The following is a 21,322-nucleotide window of genomic DNA, read 5'->3' as shown; positions in this document are numbered from 1 at the left end:
TTTTGCAAATTAAACCATGATGATACGTACATAATGTTCATTCACCAAAAGAGCATAAGGTAGTTGTAGACACCCAAATGTGTCTCCCCAAAACCAAACCCAGTGATGAATATCTTTTACGTCATTTGATTATCGAACAAAGTGAAAGTGTGAAAAGTTTAATGATGCGGTTTTTCATAAATTTTTTTTTTGTTTTCGAAAATATTCCTTTTTCGTACTCTATTTATAAAAACGTTCAATCCACTTTAGTTTGGTGAATGATATGGGTTCAATAACAGTGTAGTTGGATTAGGATTGAAAATACATTTCCAACGATATATTATAAGTCCAATTCCGATTAATAATGAGAAAGTTATGGCCAAAATACTAAACTAGGCCCAAACCGAATTTTACATACGACCCAATGATCATGTGGAGGGTCCAAATGTTTAATCCCATTCCTAAACTAATTAGGATTAATTAGAAGCTTCTATAAGTTTCTAAAAGATCTTAATTATCCTTTTTGAAAAGATAAGATTAAAAAAAATTTGAAATTGAATAAAAACTTTCCTTTTTTAAAACTTTCCTTTTTTAAGTCCTAATTCTATTCGAATTTAAAGATGTTCAAAGACAGTCAGATATTATTTTCGTGCCTCATAATCTTTATCCAAACCTTATATGGTTGGATAGATCTTAAAATTATCTTTCCAATGATATATTATAATATCAATTCCGAGCTACAACGAAAAAAGATATGAAAGAAATACGAAACTCTATCCAAAAACTAACACTATCCCATTATTTTGGCCATATATTTTTATCTACAAAAGATTTTAATCTAATTCCAATTGTATTGGAAAGTAGACTTCAAGAGCTTTCTAACGACATATTATATGCCCTATTTCAACTAATGGATCAAAAGATATGATAAAAACAAAATCCGCAAAAAACTGTCTTAGCGCCAAACGACAGACTCTGTCGCCTGGCGCTGGTCCTGTCGTTTGGCGACATGAGGTATATTATTCCGAATGGAACTCGATCTCTTTTCTATCGTTTTCGGACTATTTTTCTATAATAGGGTCCTAGACCTCCGTTTTCAAATCCCCAGAATTCTCTAATTCTCTCTTCTCTCTCTTTAAGCATTAGCTTATTCTTTCTCTCTCTATTCTTTTTCTAAGCCTATCCCTTTTCAAAATACACCATACCTGTAATATCCTGTATTTTTATTTTATAAAGTATTTAAGTATTAATAAAAGGTACTTTTAAGGGCTCAAGTATTTTTATTAAATATTTTGAAGGGTTAAAATATTTTAAATATAAGGTTTTATAAAAGTAAAATATATTTTGGGTCAAACCATTTTAATTATTGGATTATAGATAAAGCAAGTATTTATATTTGGGTCAACAAGTATTTAATCCAAATGTATCCCATCTTTCTTATGAACCCAATCATCCTATTTTTACTTTTGGGCCACCTATTTTATCATTTAAAGTCCATTATTTTTATGAAGCTCAAACCTACCCTAACCTATTCTACACTATAAATACTCCATTTATCCCCAAAAATTTCCCACACAAAAAGGTTAGTCTTATTTTCTATCTCCTCTTGTTTTAATTATTGTTCTAACAATTCATAATTTGGGTTTTTGATTTTAATTGTTTAAATAAGATTAGTATGTTTGGTAATTGTATTTTAATGATTAAAGAATTTAAATTTTAAATAATAAAGTGTTTTATTTTCAGATTTCATAAAATTATAAGTTAGGGTTTTAAAACTATTAAAGAATTGATTTTTAGGGTTTTTATGAACAATTGATTTAGGGCTTTTATAGTAATGATATTTTGGAAATTTTGGTGATTATAACTACTAATTAGTTTAACTTAATTCCAGATTATTTTGAACATGTAGATTCGTGTTTTAATTTTTAGATTTTCGTTCGTTAATATTAATCCCGTTTTAATCCTGATCAGGTTCTAAACTCATCCGATTTTGACAAAAAAGTAGTGTTTTTTCCATGTAGAAACAACGTTTTAAGAAAGACTCATTACCTTTGGTAGTGAGCACCACCCTCTCGTGGCCAAATTCAGCCTCTAAGTATGATTTTCAGGCAGTTTTTGGTTTTTAACGAACTTTTTTTTAAATTTTATCCTTGAGTTTAAAGGGTAAGAGATAATTTAATTTTTCTATGGATAATTTAAGTATGAAGATGTATTTTGATGAAGTTTTAAAGGGGTTTTTGATTAGTTTAAAATGCTGGAATTTTATTTAAAGTAAGTATAATTGTGATTTTAATAAAAGGGTGTGATAACCTATTAAAAAGGAGTTTAATTAGGGGTTTTTAAATAATTTTCAGATTATTTTAAATGGTTTAAAGTGAGGTTAAGTTGCTGGAAATTGTGTATACAAGGGTAATTAATTTAGTATTATTGTCCCTTTATGTAGGAGACTTGATTCGGAAATTGTTGTAGTGTTTTCGGCCACTTTAAGGGCTTTATTGAGGTACGTTCGCGTACTTAGCATATTTTGATGATGTAGAATCATGCTAGGGTTGGTTTCAATCAATTACAAGTAGTATCATGCTAAGGTTTATGTATGGAATTGTGAATTATTGGTGTTGGAAATTGAATTGTGAAGCATGAATTATTTGTGATGGTTTATGGATTGGAAAATTATATTTTGGCATGATTATATGGACTACACTTTTATTTATGGCAAGTTAGAATGCATGATTAATTAAACTACATGTTTAATTATGTTTGGAATATTGAAAAGGAATTTTATTATGGTTCATTTAATTTTTATTGATGCTTTAAGCATGAGGAAGGAGCTATATAAGTGTCTATGTACACAAGGAATAAATAGTATGTTGGTTCCTTTGTGCACTTAAGGTGTTTTTAACACCGAGGGATAGGACTTTTGGCGCTTTATGCGTTTAAGGTGTCTTTGACACTGAGGTAGAATTAAAAAGGGTTCAACATTAAATTATATGTGGTCACTAATTATTCAAGAATTAAATTGGTATGTTTGTTGATTGAATTATTATTGATGATTGAATTGTTATGCTTTGAGAGTCATCACCAAGTCTAATAATATGTAAATAACGTAAAGTGAAAGAGATTACGCACCAAAACTCTTGGAACGTATATACCTTGAGTATGAACATATGGAGGGAGTTATGTGACTTTATATTTGATCATAACTTCTAACGGAGTACAGGACGCTGTATATTCCTTTTTATCATTATTATGCGCTGGAATTCCGCCACCTATGTGTGGCACAAGTTTGTCACTGGCACGGTTAGCTCCTGTGTCAGTTAACCTCAATTTATTGGGGGAGGTATAGTTGGAAACCCGTTCGATGCGTTATCAACGCTAAATGAATTATTTAGTGTCTAGTTAAAGTGTCTTGTTGATTGTTGTGTGTGCTTGTAAACAGGTGCATTGAGGTAAGTGTGTGTTGATAGGTAAAAGCATGTTAGTGTGTTTATTTACGCTTATGTACTCAGCTTTGCTGATTGTGTGTGTTCCTGTGTTTGGCCATGTCTTTATCTTGGCCCTATGATGACCCATTTTTAATGGAGAGTAGTGGGGACAAGTGGAGATAATCTTTTCAGGTGTTGAAGCATATTCATGACGGGGCATGAGTGAAGAGCGAATCATGCTAGTTTCTATTAGTTGAGATGTGGTTTATTGCTTTCAAATATTATATTATGTTATGCTTATGAGACTAACTCAAAGGTTTTCGTATTTTAATTGGTTTTGATAAGGGCCTACAATGGTTCCAAGTTGTAGGTTGATTGACCTTATTTGACTTCTTTTGACTTTGGTTTTAACTTTACTTTCGTTTGGTTGACTTTTAAGTTGACTCGTTTTGAATGGTTTGAGTTAAGTCTTCCGCTGTGTGTCTTTGATAATTGCTTTAGCCGTTCTCACGGTGGCGGTAATGTCTTAGATATTCCTAAATCGTATTTTAAAAAGTAAAATAGGTATTTTTAAAGGAAAGGAATTTCTAGGGTGTTACAATACCACACTCATTAGTTCTAGACACTAGCCAAGTTCGAAGTTGCCTTTGCCCCAGACGTCAAAGGTTGATACCTTCTGAGGGTTTGGACCCAAATCTAGTATAAACTTTTTAATTCTTTTTTTCAATTATTTGATTTAATTATTTTTATTGAAGTTTACTAACGCGTATATTTTGTTATTAGAAAGAGGTACGAGACATCAAAGTAAGTAATTAGCTTACTTATCTATTGTTTCGATGTAGAAAGCAAATTTAGATTTGTTAATTCCTAGTGTCATGTTAGGATCGATGTTTTTATTGCTTTCTAGAATCATGTTTAGGATGCCTTTAATTCTTTCTAATATCATGTTAGTATCATGTTAGGGATAAAGTATTGATTTTTATATGCTTAGTGACATGCTAGGATTTGTTATTAATCTTGTCAGTATCATGCCTAGGATCTTCCTAATGTTATTATACTTTAGCGTTGATATGATTATTATTATGATGTTGTTGTTATATTGATTATTATTATGTTGCTTGATATATATATATTATTGTTATTGCTTGATCACGCCTTTTATGCAGGTTTAAAGGGAATTTGTACTAGAAATCACGCCTAATAAGATAATTAATAATTTGGTTTAGACTAATATGTTTTAATTCAAGTGATCGTTAATAATAGTTTTATTTGTGCATTAATATTCAACCAACATAGATTAAACAGGTTTAGGGTTAACCTAATGATTGCATGTTAGTCAGAAAGCGCACATGAATACGAGTAGAATAAAGTAGAGGCCAATTTTATAGGGCGGGTTCTTTTTCTTTTAGATTGAATTCGTACCCTCATCCCCGAATATCCAGTCATGGTTCTAGACCTATGGAGTTAGCGATCTCATGGATCGTGAAGGGGTGTAATCTTCACCCTGTGAACGGTTTACAAGTTCTTAAAACTTGTTGGCGACTCTTTTGCTCTTGTTTCTTTCCCTTTGGACGCCACCATGCTTAAGTGTATGATCACAGTGAGATTCAAGTTTGAGATGCTTGAAACAGACTAATCCTAGTGGAGCCACACCCCATTGATATCGTATAACAACGAAAATCTGTTGATATAATGGCAATGTTGTAATTTTTGAGAACTTTTGCTGAATGTCACATGTGCTTTAGTTAAAAGCTGATGTGGACTCCGTAGCTTCAGTTTTTTTAATATAAACTTGTAACGGTACATTGTTGATGGTGAGTTTAACGCCATTACCCCTTCTTTGTTGAGATCCAAGATGGATAGGGTGAGAGAATAACAGGTTTTCCTCATGTTAATGGCTAACCCTGTATCTTCGTCCAACTGAAACTCAACTCGAAATACAAATTCCATTTTCTTTTCGATTCGCAACGCTGTAATCATGGATTGAAGGAGAGAGATAGTTCAAATTTCGACATGGAAGAGTAGATCAGTGGATCCGAAATTTCAAGGTTAGAAATTATAGATGAACTGTTCTGTCCTTAATTATTTAATTTACTTTACTGAGAATTATTGAGAATGCTATTCAATTTAGTTTACTGAGAATTATTGAGAATTCTATGCGTATTGCTTAATTGTATTTTGTTACGGAGAATTACTTGTTTTTGGTGAGGTAATTTAATTATTTTTTTGTTGGTAAATCGCACGTTTTGAATTTGTCGGATTTTCGGTCATTGTCCATTTAAGTTTTTGGTTAATTATGCTTCCAGATTTCAGTAACAGAACAGTTTTTATCGAATGTGACTTACATGATTTTGTGTACTTCTAATTTATAGGGAATAACTGAATTTTGGCGTTGTTTGGTTGATCATTGTTATTGGTACTATATATATATAGGTGTAATGGATCTTTGTAGTTTATTCGGAAATTGTTAATTGTATGTGCTAATGGAGACAACATGTGATTGGGAAGTTTGTAACTGGAGACTTTTTAATTTATTTTTTTCAATTCAGACCTGTAATGTTTATTTCAATTACATGCAGACCTTTTTGATGTTCACTATTGCTATTGATATTCAGACCTGTGTTGGGTGTAATGAGTTAATGGTAATTGCTTTATATGTGATGTGATTGGTTTCATTTCTTGGTTGAATGTTAATCTCTATTGTAGTGTTTATTTGCTCATGTTAATCCCCTTTACCATGGATGAAGAGGAAAGTAACATGAAGGATTTAAGTTTTTGTGATGAAACGTTGGATTTGATTGTAGTTAATGAAACTCCTCCTCAATCTCCCGATCAAGATGGGATGTCCTTAAATTTCTTATCTCCTTATGTCCAACTTTCTAATTCTAGCAAGGATGCCATTACCATGACTTCTGCTATCAAGACTTTTGAGACGGTGGAGACCATTGTGTCCACAAATAAGGTATCTGTGTATTCCACAGTTGAACCACCTAGAGTTGGGATGGTGTTCAAGAGATGGGAGGATGTTGAGTTGTACTACAAAGAATATGCGGAACAACATGGCTTTGGAGTATGTAGACAAGCAGGCTCATTATCGAAGCAAAAGGGGGGGCTAAAGGAGAGGAGGGCTGTAACATGGCGTTGTGAGTGTTGGGGCTACCCTGATATGAGGGCTAGATGGGAGGCGAAGAAAAGGGCTAAAGCTATGGATATTTCCGGTACGGTGGCCACAAGTAATGATGAGATATGTGAGAATGAGTTAAGTCGTTGCAAAAGGACCTCAAAGAAGTGTCAATGCTTGGCTAAAATATATGCAAGTGTCAATTGTGATGGTGAATGGGTTTTAAGGACTGTGGAACTTAATCATGTACACAAACTAGACCCAAGTGGGTCCAAATTGGTGAAGGAATATCGCATGAAAAATTACACTTCTAGTGTGAAGAAGAAGCTTATGGATTTTTACGAAGAAGGTGTCCCCGTAACACAAATCCATGGTTGCATGGCTGCTGAGGCAGGTGGTGATGATGATCTCCCTAGTGTGAAAGACCTTCAACATGAGGTTTCCAAGGAACGGAGATTGAAAATGGAAGGAGGTGATGCTGTAGCAATGATGTCTTACTTTGATCGAATGCAAGCAGACAACCAGAAGTTCTTTCATGCACATCGGCTAGACCAAGACGGGCGTCTTAAGGATGTCTTATGGGTGGATGCTCGTAGCCGGGTGGCATATCAGGAATTTGGTGATGTTGTATGCTTCGATGCAACATATTTAACTAATGAATATGAGTTGCCCTTTGCAAATTTCGTAGGGGTAAATCACCATGGACAATCAATACTTTTGGGGTGTGCTCTTGTATCTCATGAAACAACGGAAACATATTTTTGGGTTTTTGAGCAATGGCTATCTTGTATGGGAAACATAGCTCTTGGTGCTATCTTGACCGATCAAGCTGCTGCAATGAGAAAGCCCATCGCTCAGTTGATGCCTTCGACTCGTCACAGGTGGTGCATCTGGCACATAATGCGGAAGATACCGGAGAAGTTAGGCAAATGCAAACAGTAAGGGACTAAATTCTAACTCTAATTAGCATTCTGCTACATTACCTGTTCTGTGTTTTTTTTTATATTTTTATTTTACCTGCGTCTGATTGAGATTTAGGTGGACAGGTCAAGAAACTATAAATTAGAAAATGACATATATTTGGTAATGTTGTAGTCATATCATTTTGAATTGTTATATGATTATGCACTAACTTTCCTGTCATGAAATTGTTATCTTGTAATGTTTACCCCATGCCATTTAAAAATTTCCCTTTAGCAATCAGAACAAAGAGATTACTAACAAAGTTCATTTTTCAAGCATCTATCTATTACATTTCAAGGGACTTCATCCTACCAATTACGCTAAAAAAACTTCCAAAAAAAGTTGATCCACATAAGAACAGAATGACCATAAGCTCACTGTCAGTATCAACTGTTTATTTAAAGGGGGACCTAGTTGAGTTGATGTTATCATATTTGAATTGTACTTGGTGTGTGGTTACATTGTTCTAATGTTGTGTGACTTGATCCTAGTCATAATTGTATGTGGGCTGGTTGCAATTACAAGTTGAAATGGTCACAAGCTGTGTTATGTATACTATGTGGTTGGATGTTTGTCTAATTCTGTTTTGATGGTGTCATGTGATCTTGTCTTGTCTTGGCTAAAGCTATGCTGAGTTTAAGAGCCCATTGAAGACTGTAGTGTATGAGAGCTTTACAGTAGAGGAGTTTGAGTTCAGATGGAATGCACTCATTAAAAAGTACTCATTGGAGGACAATGATTGGCTATGTGATCTTTTTGATGAAAGACACATGTGGGTTCCCGCCTTTATGAAGGAGCATTTTTGGGCCGGAATGAAGACCACACAGCGTGTGGAAAGTATTAATAGTTTCTTCGATGGCTTCGTAGATAGACAGACAAAGCTTCACGAATTCTCGGAGAAATACACAAGGGCAATGAAGAAGCGTGTGCAAGCTGAAGTGGCTACTGATGCAAGGTGTGGTAAATATGTCCGGAGGCTAGTTAGTGGGTTTAGAGTGGAGAAGTTGTTTCAGAAAATCTACACCGACACTAAATTCCAGGAAGTCCAAAAAGAATGTGCCAGAATGGGGTATTGCTATCCCAAGGTAAGGCGTGAACTTGAAAATGATAAGACGGAGTATGTTCTTGAGGACAGGGTATGGATAATACCTGAAGGCAAGAGTGAGGATGTTATAACAGACAGGAGAATTTGGGTACGAGTTGTGTTTGATCAGATAACAAAAGATGTTTCTTGTGATTGTCGGAAATTTGAGAGTTTTGGAATCTTGTGCAAACACGCAATACGGGTATTCGAGGATAATTTTCTCTTGGATATACCCAAAAAATACATCCTTGACAGGTGGAGGAAGGATGTCCCTCGAAAACATACTCGAGTTAAAGTTGCCTACCATGATCCCGGTGATACACCTCAAGTCCAACACTATCGTAGAATGATGAGGGAATTTGAAGGAATATGTGATGAGGCGTCTGCTGTTGATGATATTGATACGGTCGATATGGTTATTTCTAGCTTGAAAGAGCTCCGTTTAAACGTTAAAGAGAGCCGGAAAAAATTCATTGTCAAACAAGCAGCATTACCGATAATGCCTGCAAATGAAGTGCCCCCTTCTGAAATCGGTTCAAATAGCACCCCTACACAGCTCCATACCCCCTCTTCAGTTGCAAATGACTTCCCCAAAGTTGCAAACGTCAAGGATCCTATCCACCGCAAGAAGCCTCGGGGCAGACCTAAGACTACTAGGTATAAGAGCTCATCCAAAAACGGATACAAAATCCAGAAACCAAGTGCAGCTGCAAAGAAAACACAGCATCAGGTCAGACCGAACGTTCTGCACTTACCTTTAGTATATACTACATTTTTTTATACTTGTCTAATAGATTTTTTGTGATTATACTAGGGCAAAAGGAAAAGGACAACTCGACCGCTAAGTGCATTGTATGAGGACTGCATCGACCCTGATCTGCTGACCGATTCGGGCGAGGAATCTGAGAATTCCTATGAATTCTGATGGGTGTACTGTGGTCTGATGTGTGTAGGAACTGTGTTCCTATTACTATGTTGGAGTTTTATTTCCTAACTCGTGTAACTACTGAACGTAATTTCAATTAAGCTGTCTCGTAGTGTGTTTATGACAAACTTTCTAACGTCTATGCTATCTTGGTGCCTTATTTGAATGCATATTTAGTCTTCCTGTTGTAAGTTGAAGAACACTTATTAGTATGGTTGTAATTATGAGGATTTGAAATCTATAATTCTATTTGGAAATGGTTCATTACAAAATCCTGAATAATGGGATGTGTAATAATAGTGGGATGATGTGTAATCATAGTGTAACAAGCACAACATTTTTAGCTGTCCTTAACAACTACCCAAGTAAGAATCTACAATTAGAAGTAATCACCTCTACAATTATATGAATCTGATTCAGAAAAATGAAGCTGTCATGAGATGTTGTAATGTTGTAATGACATGCCTCATTTTTGGAGGTTCTGTACTTGGGCCTTTGTTGTAATGCCAGATTACTTGTTTTATAATTGTAATTGGACTTACAAACATTGTCAGCCGAGCTTGGGCTACCAAGATTAGATGCTCCAAGCTAATTTTTGGAAGGTAGATACTTGTGATGTAAGATTGGGCTACGAATACATGGGCTATAATTGCAAGCCGTTATTGGACCAAAATACTCAAACTACACCCTATAATCGATTTTTTTAATAAGTAAACATTTTAAAATCGGTCGGTATTTAGCGACTGCTTTCACAATCACTATCTAACATTCCTTTTATCGACCTATTTCTTCCCCGTCAATATTAAAAGACATATATTATGTATCATATTTAATTTGTACAATTAATCAAAGCAGTATGTATAAATTATTAACTAATTTATTAATTATCATTCACATATATAAATCGCATTTGCATTAACATATATAAATCGCATTTGCATTAACATATATAATTTCCTGAGATGTAAAACTTTTACAAAATGCTTGTTTATTTTTAAACAAAAAAAAAACAAGATAACTACGGTGAATTTTGAATTAATCACCAGAATAACACGCGGGGTAAATACTCGTGTGGTTTTAATTATACAATGATTCATTGATAAAAGTATCATATGTCAATAACTATGTGTTTACATTATGATGTGACGTATTATTATTAATTCTAATGTTCTATTTCGCAATTTCCATCTAAAGATTAGATATTTTATTAATACATTATGTGTCACCATTCTCCCGAAACTTACCTTACAACAAAAAGCTTAAGTAATACACTCAATTATTACTAAACTAGATTATTACTAGACATAGCATAATTTTAATTATGATAAAGCGATATATTCACAAGTTTTTATAAAAGCGTTCAAGTGAGACATAACTGTTGAATTAAATTGTTGAATTTAAATTTAGAAACAAAAAGTCACGAACTCTTCCCAATTAACCCCCAAAAAATTCATTTTCAACCCTATCTCACCCAAATTTACCCCATTCATTTAGAACATTACCTTCTCGTCTTCCCATTGACGGACCGACCTCAAACTCTTTCAGTTTTTGCTCCGATCAGGTATGTACATCTTACATTTTGCTGTAAAAATTCATTTATGGTTCTCCTTAGCATGTATTGTTATGGTTGTAGATTTTAAAATTCAGTTCAATTTTGATAATTATCTTGCTTTGTTAGTTAATGGTGATAGAGCTATGCCTACGTTTGCTCCGAAAATACATGCATATTTTAAATGACTCATATATGTCATTCGAGTTTTAATTAGTCAAAATTAGATCACAAATAAGTTGTTTTCCTATTGTCCATATCTTGTGATGAAATAGATTTACTTGTAAATGCTAATTTGGGGGTAGTACTAATTACTCTGTTTCAAGTCAATATTTGGTTGCTTGGTGTGTTTCTGTGACTCGATTTTGAAAAAGGGTCTTCAACAAACCTGTGTATCCATGTCATCGTATTAGAAATGGGGTGTTATGGTTTTAGATCTACCAAAAATCGTGAAAAAAATAAATGCACACAACCCTACCTCAGTATGATGTGTGTGGTCTAGCAAATCTAGAACTATGGGGACCAAAGTTTTCCTAAATTGGTAGTGTACTGTATAAACCAATTATATGTCAGGAAATAGATTAACACACTATTCTTGTTGTTGATTGATTATAAAAGTGCAAGTGTGATTGTTTTCCTGCTTTTAGATTGTTTTTGTTCTCTGTACACTCTGATTCATTGACTTGTAATTATTTTGGCTGTATGCCCCATTTGTCTATTTCTTGATTTTAATTACTTTTGCATTAGTATCTAGATTTGCTAGACCACACACATCAACAGTAATCATCTACTAGATTATTAATACCTCGATAATCATTTCTGTCCATTTATTGGCTAATAGTACATATGATTAACAACTATCTAATTGGATATTTACATGTGCATTAGTATTCATTAATAATCATCTAATCAATACCAATTTTTTTTCTTATTTTTTATTTTGTTCTTACGCAATGGAAGTGCCATAGGCAAAAAATGTCTGCTAGGCGTTTTGAATTCACAATCGATGCTGATCGAATGTTAAGACGTGTGGTGAGTTTTCCTTTTCCATGCAATGTGGATAATTTTGTTATATTCCTCGCAAAATGGTAACTTTAAACATTGTCACACTTTTATCAGCCTATTCCCAAACGAATGAACAAGGAATTGCAAGAACAATGGACTAAGAATGAGGCGCGAAGAGGATCTAAGAAACATGCTAAGAAGGTTGCTACGAAATATCGTGCAAGAGGTGCGTTATACCTAAACCGGGGTACTGAGAACAAAGAGTACCCCGTTCGGATCTGGCATGACTTTACGGGTCCGTTGAAGGTTGACAGTTTTTTAGGAAAAGGACGGAGTGATTTTGTGACCTCTAACAAGCTGCGCTTGTTCGACCGAGTTCAGTTGCTGTTAGAGGACCCTGACACAATGCAATACCGAGTTAGGATTTGGCGTTCCGACACTGAAATTACCGTCCGTGACCCTCGAGTTCTAATTGAGAATGACGGTTCAATCAGTGACGTTGACTCCACTGAGTTCGTGCCAATGGAGGTTATATTCAAGCCACCTTCCTTCACCTTCACATTCACAAAAGGATACTTTGAAAAACCAAAGATTGTAAGTTTTTGGGCTTTCTTAATGCATTCAATCCAACACATCTATTATCAAATTTTCCTGGTTTGATCATGTTTACTAATAATTAGTATCATGTATGCTATTTCCACACCTATTCTATCAAATTTGTTGTTTCTTTAAAAATATCACATACTTTCTATCCACAAATGTGCTATCCCATGTGTATTTACTTTTATGTTTCCTGATTTGCTCATGAGTACTCGAATGTGGTATAACATGTTCTAGTTTATCAATGAATATCTAGTACTGTTCTATGTCATCTGTCCTTGCTTTATCAAATCTCAAAAGTTACGTATCCATGAATGTTGTATCCTATTTTATCACACACAAAATAAAATTAATTAAAAAACCTCACATTTTAAGTATGTTGTATAATGTTTGGACTTAGGTATTGCTAGGACTTAGGTAATTCTAGGACTTAGGTTATATGCAACCTCACAATTCTACATGTAGAGTTTATGTTAGGTATTGCTTAGGCTAATCCAATGCAGTTCATTAGTATACTGCTTGGTAGAAGTTAGCAATTGCTAAAAACACAATTACAAACTAATTACTGTCTTGAATGTTGTACAGTTTATTCCTGCAAGCTTCGCTCGTGAACATTTCCAAGACCTTCAAGACCCGACACCTGTAGCACTCTATGTCAGTGAACTCTATGTCACAAGGAAATGGGATGCAACAATGCGATTTACGTTCAACAAATACAACCAGATTCTGACTTGCTTCATCTGGAAAGGAGTTCCAGAAATGGTTGCGGGGGAAGGAGTTGAAGTTGGTGAAAAGGTTCTAGTTGAATTAGAAGGTATGGCACCTGTGCAATTCAGCCTTAAGTTCACCTGACCTTTACAAGTCCACAAGATAAGCTAATACATGGGTAGTTGCACTAATATGTCTATATGGCTCATATTGATTTATCGCACCTGTTTATTTTGGCACCTGTGTATTTTGGATACTTTACTCCTACTATTAGTGCTACTTTTTATGCTAATGCAAATCCTAGGACTTATATCGGTGAGACAATCGGATCCATTTGGTTTGGACAGTAGCTCTTCTTATTGTGTTCATGGTAATTATTAAATCTACTTTTATACTTATTAGTAGATGGTTCTGTTTTATTCAAGTTAATGTTGTTTGCTATGTTTATTGTGGTACTTATAACAATTAATAAACTGACATATCGCACAATATCACTTACATTATGCTAGAACAAGGCCCATACTCAACACACTTAAATTGGCAAAATTGCCTTCATTACTACATTTCACTAATTAAAACATAACTTGTTACATAGCCTAGTCCTAGACACCTACATCCCCTAGTCCTAGTCACATAGTCTAGTCCTTGAACACAATTAAAGTGGCAGAAACGCTTTCATTGCTACAATAAAAGACAACATGCAATAATACTCATTAGAGCTACATTAACAACAAACATGTTCAAACACCCATGATTAATCAGACCCAACTCCATGTGCTTCCATGAACCAGAGTCCAATCTTAGTTGGAAATATGAGGGTTCCTATGGAAACGGACCTTAGGAAGGGCATAAACAACCCCGTTGTTTCGTATTTTAGCGGACTCAATGGTCTCATTCGGATTTAAAACCCGGCATTGATTGATTAACATGATTGTTTTTGGGTTCTGATTAAAGGTACAACCCCAGAAATGATAAAGGTTAGAAAGATATGTGTCGAGGTGACCATCTACCTTGACCTTGTTCGGCTTGTCATTCATTGGTGCTATGTAAAAAACCTTGATCCCAGCGTTCATGTTAGCTTCTGGATTCTGCAATTACATTGATAAGTGTTAGGGCATTTATGGTTTGAATTAAATATTAATCAACGAGTTGAGTAGCAAGGATGAGAATGTATTATACCTTGTGATTTGCAACAAGCATGTCACCATGCCTGAGCCCAACATACTTTGCGATAGAACCAGGCGAGATCACACATCCTGTTCTCATATTTGTCAACACCATGTCCTTGACCCGACAATCAACCTTTTCAGCATAATCCTTGTAGATGTCCTTGAAGCTCTGGTTGCCCTTAACAGCATACATCACTCCTAGATCATCTGTTGTGTTGCTAGAAACAACCACGTAGAACACAGACCCTATAGTGAAGGGCTTTTGTTTGGGTCCATCGTCGAGGCTGATTGCAGCAACTTTGGCTTGCTCTTTGTTCTCTAACTCAGCTTCAGTTGGTATGCCATCGACATCAATGATAACATCAGCTTTGGGCTTGCTGGACTGTCCCTTGGACCACTGACAATTTTTTTGATCTGAAAATTCACGGTGAATTGAGTCAAAGGCATTCTTCCTTAGAGTGAAGGTAAGCATGGGTGATGTTTGGGATTTTTTGTTGTTTGATTTTCTTACTTTCAATGTGGTTGACCCTTTACCGTTGGGTTGTTTTGAAAGAGAGCGAGTTTGCATATTTTTGTTATTTTTCATATTTATGATAGTTAACAGAAGAATTGGCTGCAGGACAAAATATTGAGAACAAGAGATAACTTATATACTAGGTGAGTTAGCATCACACTAGGGTTTGTGAGTCTTGTACGTGTACAAAGGACACCATAACTCTATTAAGTTTGTTGGTTTGATTAGTTGGATCTATTGATTTATTTCACATTTTAATACAATGCTTATTTTTTAAAACTAAACTACTCTATTTAATCTATTGATAAGATAGATGGAAAATCCTATTACACAACTACCTCATGAATAATATATTACAATTTGCATATGTCCAATACATAAATAAATTTATTTAATTTCTATTTTTAACTATTATATTTACCCGACGTTAGATGAGCACAAGCGAGCCTATGCTAATCGTATTTTACAAATGGACGTTCCCTATACATTGTACACACGTTTTTTGCATCGAAAATCCCTTTTACCCTTTACATTAATTGTGTGACAGTCTCATTTGAAACCCCAAGTCTGTAGGACGTTAAACAGCTTGGTTATCTAGCCAAGTCAATTTATAATTTTCATCGGTAAACCAAAAGTTATGATATTTAGACACACTACCAACATTATCGGGTTTCCACATAATTTTACTTCATTTACTCAATATGAAAACTCTACTACAATTTTTCTTATTTATAATTTTTTTTTTTGATTTTCAATTATTGGTGATCAAATAAATATAAATCAAGCTACATGTGTAGTACAATATTATCTAAGGTGTTATGTTTTCTTATAAATTCACATAATTAAATTAAATGATGAAATCAATAGTGACCTAGCACCATACATAAAATAAAATAAAATAAAATAAATATAAGGTTGGCCAAAGTTGTAACCAACCAACAATATCTAAGTTCATAGCTAGGTAGCAATTATTATTATATAACTAATTATATAGCAATTTCATGTAATGCATTTTTTAAAATATGATAGTTTAATTTTGTCTAATTAAGTATATTATGGTATACCAAACACTAATGTAGACAAATTCCAATCTCATGTGTTGGACATCATGCCTCAAGAATTTTACAAACTTAATTATATACCAATTATGTAAACCCGCTAAAATGACGCGGTAAATTTCAAATAAAGCGGTAAGTTTGAGCGCCAACTTCAAGTCAAAAATATGATTTCTTCCCATTTGTTGCTGGAAATTAGTATGGATCGATATTGTACACAAAGTCTGAAAGATTATTTAAAATTCATTGTCTTTCAAAGTCTATTGGAAATTTAGTATGCAATCCAAGTTCTAGCTTTACTAATTTTTGAAAAAGGAAAGAAATTGCTTAGAATATCTGGTAATCCCAAACATTGATCCAAATGTGTAAATTAGCAAATTATTCATTTTTGAAACAAGTTCTTATGAATGGTGATATCCTGCAAAAAAAGAACAATTATATGAAGTGTTTTTAACAACCAAAGGAAATCATTAAATTTAAATATTTTTTCCAAAAAAATAATTACAATAATTCAAAAGGGTTGAATTGGGTCGATTAGTTTTGGTCACCATTAAACCACTCAAATGATGTACAGATGAAGTACCCTTCTCTATCAAGAATCAGATGAAGACAGCAGATTTGCTTACCCACCCCAATGATTACCTTAAAATATGTGAAGCTTTGCGTCCAATGTACAAGAACCAAGACCTGAGGTATTTGTACAATTTCAATTCCGTATTCCAATGCTTACTTTTTGATGCCCAAAGTGGATGTTAACTCCTATTACAGTCCTAAACGCAGACCTACAAGGGTCTTGCTACTTACATGAAAGGTTAAGTTGTAGGACTTGGATTATACATGGTTATTATAATATTTTTAATAATTTGGATGAATATTATTGATTTTTTTACAATGTAATGATTTAGATGTTTAGATTTTAATTATTTAATCCTTAGCTTATAGATGTTGAATTGACTCGTACAAGTTATCATTGGTTTGTAAAAATTTGGATCAATTCAAATTAATTAAATAGTATAGTAGGAGTTACTCGCGATTAGTATAACATTTGTTTCTTTCGTGAGTGTTTTCAGGACTAACTTTTATTTATAACAGTTGCCACTTACAAGAATGAATGCACTCTAATTAAGGATTTCTTGAATTGAAGATTACATAATTATACACCAATTTTGGGGTTATGATCACTCAAACAAGACCAATGTGGTTTATGGAACCCTCTCCCTCGATTAGACAATCTACACAATTAAATTGAAATGACGTCATTAAATTAAATGTCTACATCACTAAATATCGTCCCAGTTTTCAATATATAGTTGTCCAGGGCTTGTTCTAACTACCTGAACTAAATTGAGCTGAACTAAATCTTAGAATTATTTAAGATTTTGTTATTTCGTTACGCAATTTGGTTAATAGAATATTAACAAAATCTTAGTGTTAAAACTAGCGTACTTTCCATCCTATAAGAAGAAAATTAAAAAGGAAATTTCATTACATAGCTATGTAGTCTAACATTGCGTCTTCTTCCTTTGACTGATTTGCTCATTATTTAGGTTTGGACATTAATTTTGTTTTTTGGTTTGTGTAATTTGAAATTTAAGTCATTTTTTTAACGCAGCCAATCAATATTCAATTAGATTAACAATGGAATGTGTTAGATTTAAAATTCGTTTGAAGAATATTGTTTATATTGATAAATTAGTTATCCTATATATATTAAAAATGTAACTAAACTAATCAAAAAAAGATTTTGTAGATTCGTTGTCCAAATAACGTGGACCACAGTAAAATCAATGATATACAATAATGTTCTTAGTCTCCTTAATTATTGTACAAATATAATAATAATAATCAAAGACGGATCATTGTTTTATTTAATAACAATGTAGTGTCCAAGTAATCCAACCTTTGGTTCACACGACAGATAAGAAGATAATCATCTAATTTGATAATTAGGTTGCCATTAGGATATCTCTAAAGGTGGTTTGATAGTTACTTTAACTGTGAGGAATATGCATACGAAAATCAAACCACAATAGCTGATATATAAATGATCATTGATAGTAATAAGCTTGGTATATGTACATTGTGACATTTGGGTGAATGCCTTATAGTTAATTTAATTTGATTATAGGTAATGTCCTATAAACATTTTGGTTAATGCCTTATATTTATGCATATATATATAATGTCCGATTTTACATCCCTTGTTTGAGATTATCCAATTAACATATGTTGTTTAAGATTAAAAACAATCCCAGATGCACACATGAATACAAATTTCATATGAACTTTTCACATATAATATGTAAATCGGCGCTTATTTTAAATTTTCATTGATGTGCGAGTGTTTTTACGGGACAAAGATTACAATAATGGTTGTCATTCTCATCCATGAATGAACAAACTTCATGATGAACAATGATGATTAATGAAGAACATTGATGAACAATTTTTTGATTTTGATTATTTAAATATAATGATATTTTTTTAATTTAATTTAAAACTGATTTTCATATATAAATTGTGAAAATTATTAAGTAATATCCAGAAATTCAGTAATTATATTTTGGAAAATAAAAAAAATTTAAAACAAACAAATACTATAATTAAGGTTTGACCAAGCTTACAAAAATAATAAAAAATCGACATATGAAAATTAAGTCTAGTGGTAGTCCAAATACAGTGGACCACAGTAGAATCATCCATATTTAACAACAAAATCAGTCATCATTTTCAATAACAGATTAATTATGTTTTTAATAAATAGTTGTGCATCATGTTTAACTAGATTAGCTAATCTAAATTGTGCAATGTATAGTACAGCGTATCTTGGCAAATTTGTAGTGAGATTGATTGTTGTTGAGTTTGTCAACTTAAAAAAACAAACCAAACTAGTATCCATACAATGTGATTGTACATTATTAGTCATGTCATAGATTATCTTCTTTACTTTGATAAGTACAATTTATCAACTGAATTAAGCTACCCTCCCTTTATGAGTTGGGAAGTTTAAAGATATAGCAAATATTTTCCTTGTCTTCACTCGATATGTGTCAAAGTAACAAAGTAGTCACGTTCATAATATAAGAGCAAACTCCTTTGAAACCACTAACAATAAAATTACCAGCCACTTCCTACAGCTAAGCCATTACAATAGCTCAAACCAACCATCATGCCCAGGTCTGCAATTACACCCGACGGCAACCGGGCTTTACTTTTCTTCAACCCCCCCGTTATGTAACACCAGAAAGTGACCTCAATTCTAAGCTATTCTTATGCCGAGACGGTGACGACCACCCATTATATGTTTCAAGACGAACAATTGCTAACATCATACTCAATCCAACAAGGATAACCCCCGAGTTTGCGACCTTGAAAGAAAGGTCACTTGATGGACATGCTGAACTCCGTCCAGCCCACATACCACACCTTGATGATTTTTATCCTTTGCATAAGGCTGCAAAGTTTGTAATTGAATTCTATCTCAGGAATTATAATACAATTCCTTCCTTTTTACATCACTTGATTGATCCGAAGCCCGTTATCGACCTTTCTTCTCCTGTGTTCAATCTCGAGTTCGACATCTTGTTCTTGTGCATGGCCACCTTCTCAGACGTCATTCAGGTAGTAAATGTCCCTTTCTACCCTAGTGTTCTCATATTAACCACATTTAAAGCTGTTAATTCTGAGAACCGAGCACCGTTCCACTTTGTTTCTTTCGATCCTGTTTCTTGCCCTACATTCGTGCCCAATGTTATCAATTTGCCATCAAACACTCGAATTCTATCATGGAATGTTAGGGGTATCACTAGGGAGTCTTTCCTCAGAAACTTCTCCATAATATTTGAAGCTTTAAGTCCCTCGGTCATTATTCTGTTGGAGACAAGGCATCTTTTGGAGAATGTCATTGAAATGATTCGTCGCCTACCTCGGGCGTTTCGTTTCATCACCTCCCCTACACGTTCCTTTTCTGGGGGCGTTGCTGTTCTTTGGAAGGCTGAGGACATTCAAATCAACCAGCACCCCACATTCACTCATTCTGACATCATTAATGTCGTGGTACAGGTAGATTATCACTTTCCATTTGTTTATTCGAAATGTTACATAATCACTAATATTTGCTACAAAGATGCGTGCTTCTACAAACCGAATTCTTGCTAGATAGCAGTTACCTAATATTACCAAATTATTATCGCCGTTGTATGCAATGCAAGTCGTAATAATTAAGCAATAATATTCTAATAACCTGTCATTGCCAGTTAATTACTATTAGCATGACATTAGTGTCAAATTAAAAACATGTTGTGGCATTTTGTAACAGTTATTTCCTTGATTTTATTACCTGACAGGGAACAAGACCACCGTCGAAGAAACCAAGACTTGGAATTACTAAACCATCATTTAAATGTTGTGGAAGGAAGGTCATTTAATTACTCGAAGCCTAAATGCAATATTTGTCACCTAAATGTACAAGTTAATTAACTGTACTATTTTGATTATATGAAGGGAATATTGTACTTCAATCTTAATATTGTCAATGATTGGAAGGAATTCTAATTACATGGCTATTACTTACAATTGTACCCATGACCATTATGTATTTTAAGAATATTATGGAAAGTGGTTAAGTTATTACTTTTAATCTACTTGTGCTATTTGGAATGTCAAATAATATTTGTGGAGTGGTTGACCATCTTTGACATTATCTTGTTAAAATCAATAAAGATATTGTAAACCAAATAAATCAATCCATGACTTTAAGATTTTTCTAAATTATTTAATAATAAATGGAGATTTTTGCTTTTAGTACTAGTTGGAAAGAGATCTATGCTTTTAGTACTAGTTGGAAGTAGGAGTCAAGTCATACTCCTTAAGTTGAATAGTCAAGTCAGGTAACACTTTCTAATTGTTTGCTAAGACAAATAAAGCACTTCTCCTACTTTTTTAACGTTTTTCCATTAAAGAAATGACTTTGTTAAACTGACAACCCGTTAAGATAACTTTAACTTTGTAAATCGCATTTTGGAAGTAGTAAATAAAAAATTATCCGCATCCCTCAAATTATTCTATTTATACACCATCAAAACCCTAATTCCAATTGAAATTGCAATACATATTGGATATTAAATAATTAAATTTACATTAAATGAGTGCATGATTACATATATTTTTTAATAAAAGAACATGCAAAAATTTTGGAAAAAGATAATTATTTAATTGTAATAACCTAA

The 21,322-nt window shown here is 33.5% G+C and overlaps 1 protein-coding gene across 1 annotated transcript; it reads left to right on the top strand.

Annotated features, from left to right (window-relative positions):
• The first annotated feature begins 6,138 nt into the window (after nt 1–6,138).
• On the top strand, nt 6,139–9,494 carry LOC145619788 (protein FAR1-RELATED SEQUENCE 6-like). The gene is made up of 3 exons (XM_081674481.1): nt 6,139–7,460; nt 8,111–9,299; nt 9,384–9,494. Exons 1-3 carry the CDS (start codon nt 6,139–6,141, stop codon nt 9,492–9,494), a joined length of 2,622 nt encoding a protein of 873 aa, XP_081530607.1.
• Nucleotides 9,495–21,322: the final 11,828 nt, after the last annotated feature.

The sequence above is a fragment of the Chenopodium album genome, chromosome 27, assembly GCF_948465745.1.
Source record: "Chenopodium album chromosome 27, dcCheAlbu1.1, whole genome shotgun sequence".
NCBI classification, from domain to species: domain Eukaryota; kingdom Viridiplantae; phylum Streptophyta; class Magnoliopsida; order Caryophyllales; family Amaranthaceae; genus Chenopodium; species Chenopodium album.
This window is presented reverse-complemented; position numbering and strand designations above follow the sequence as displayed.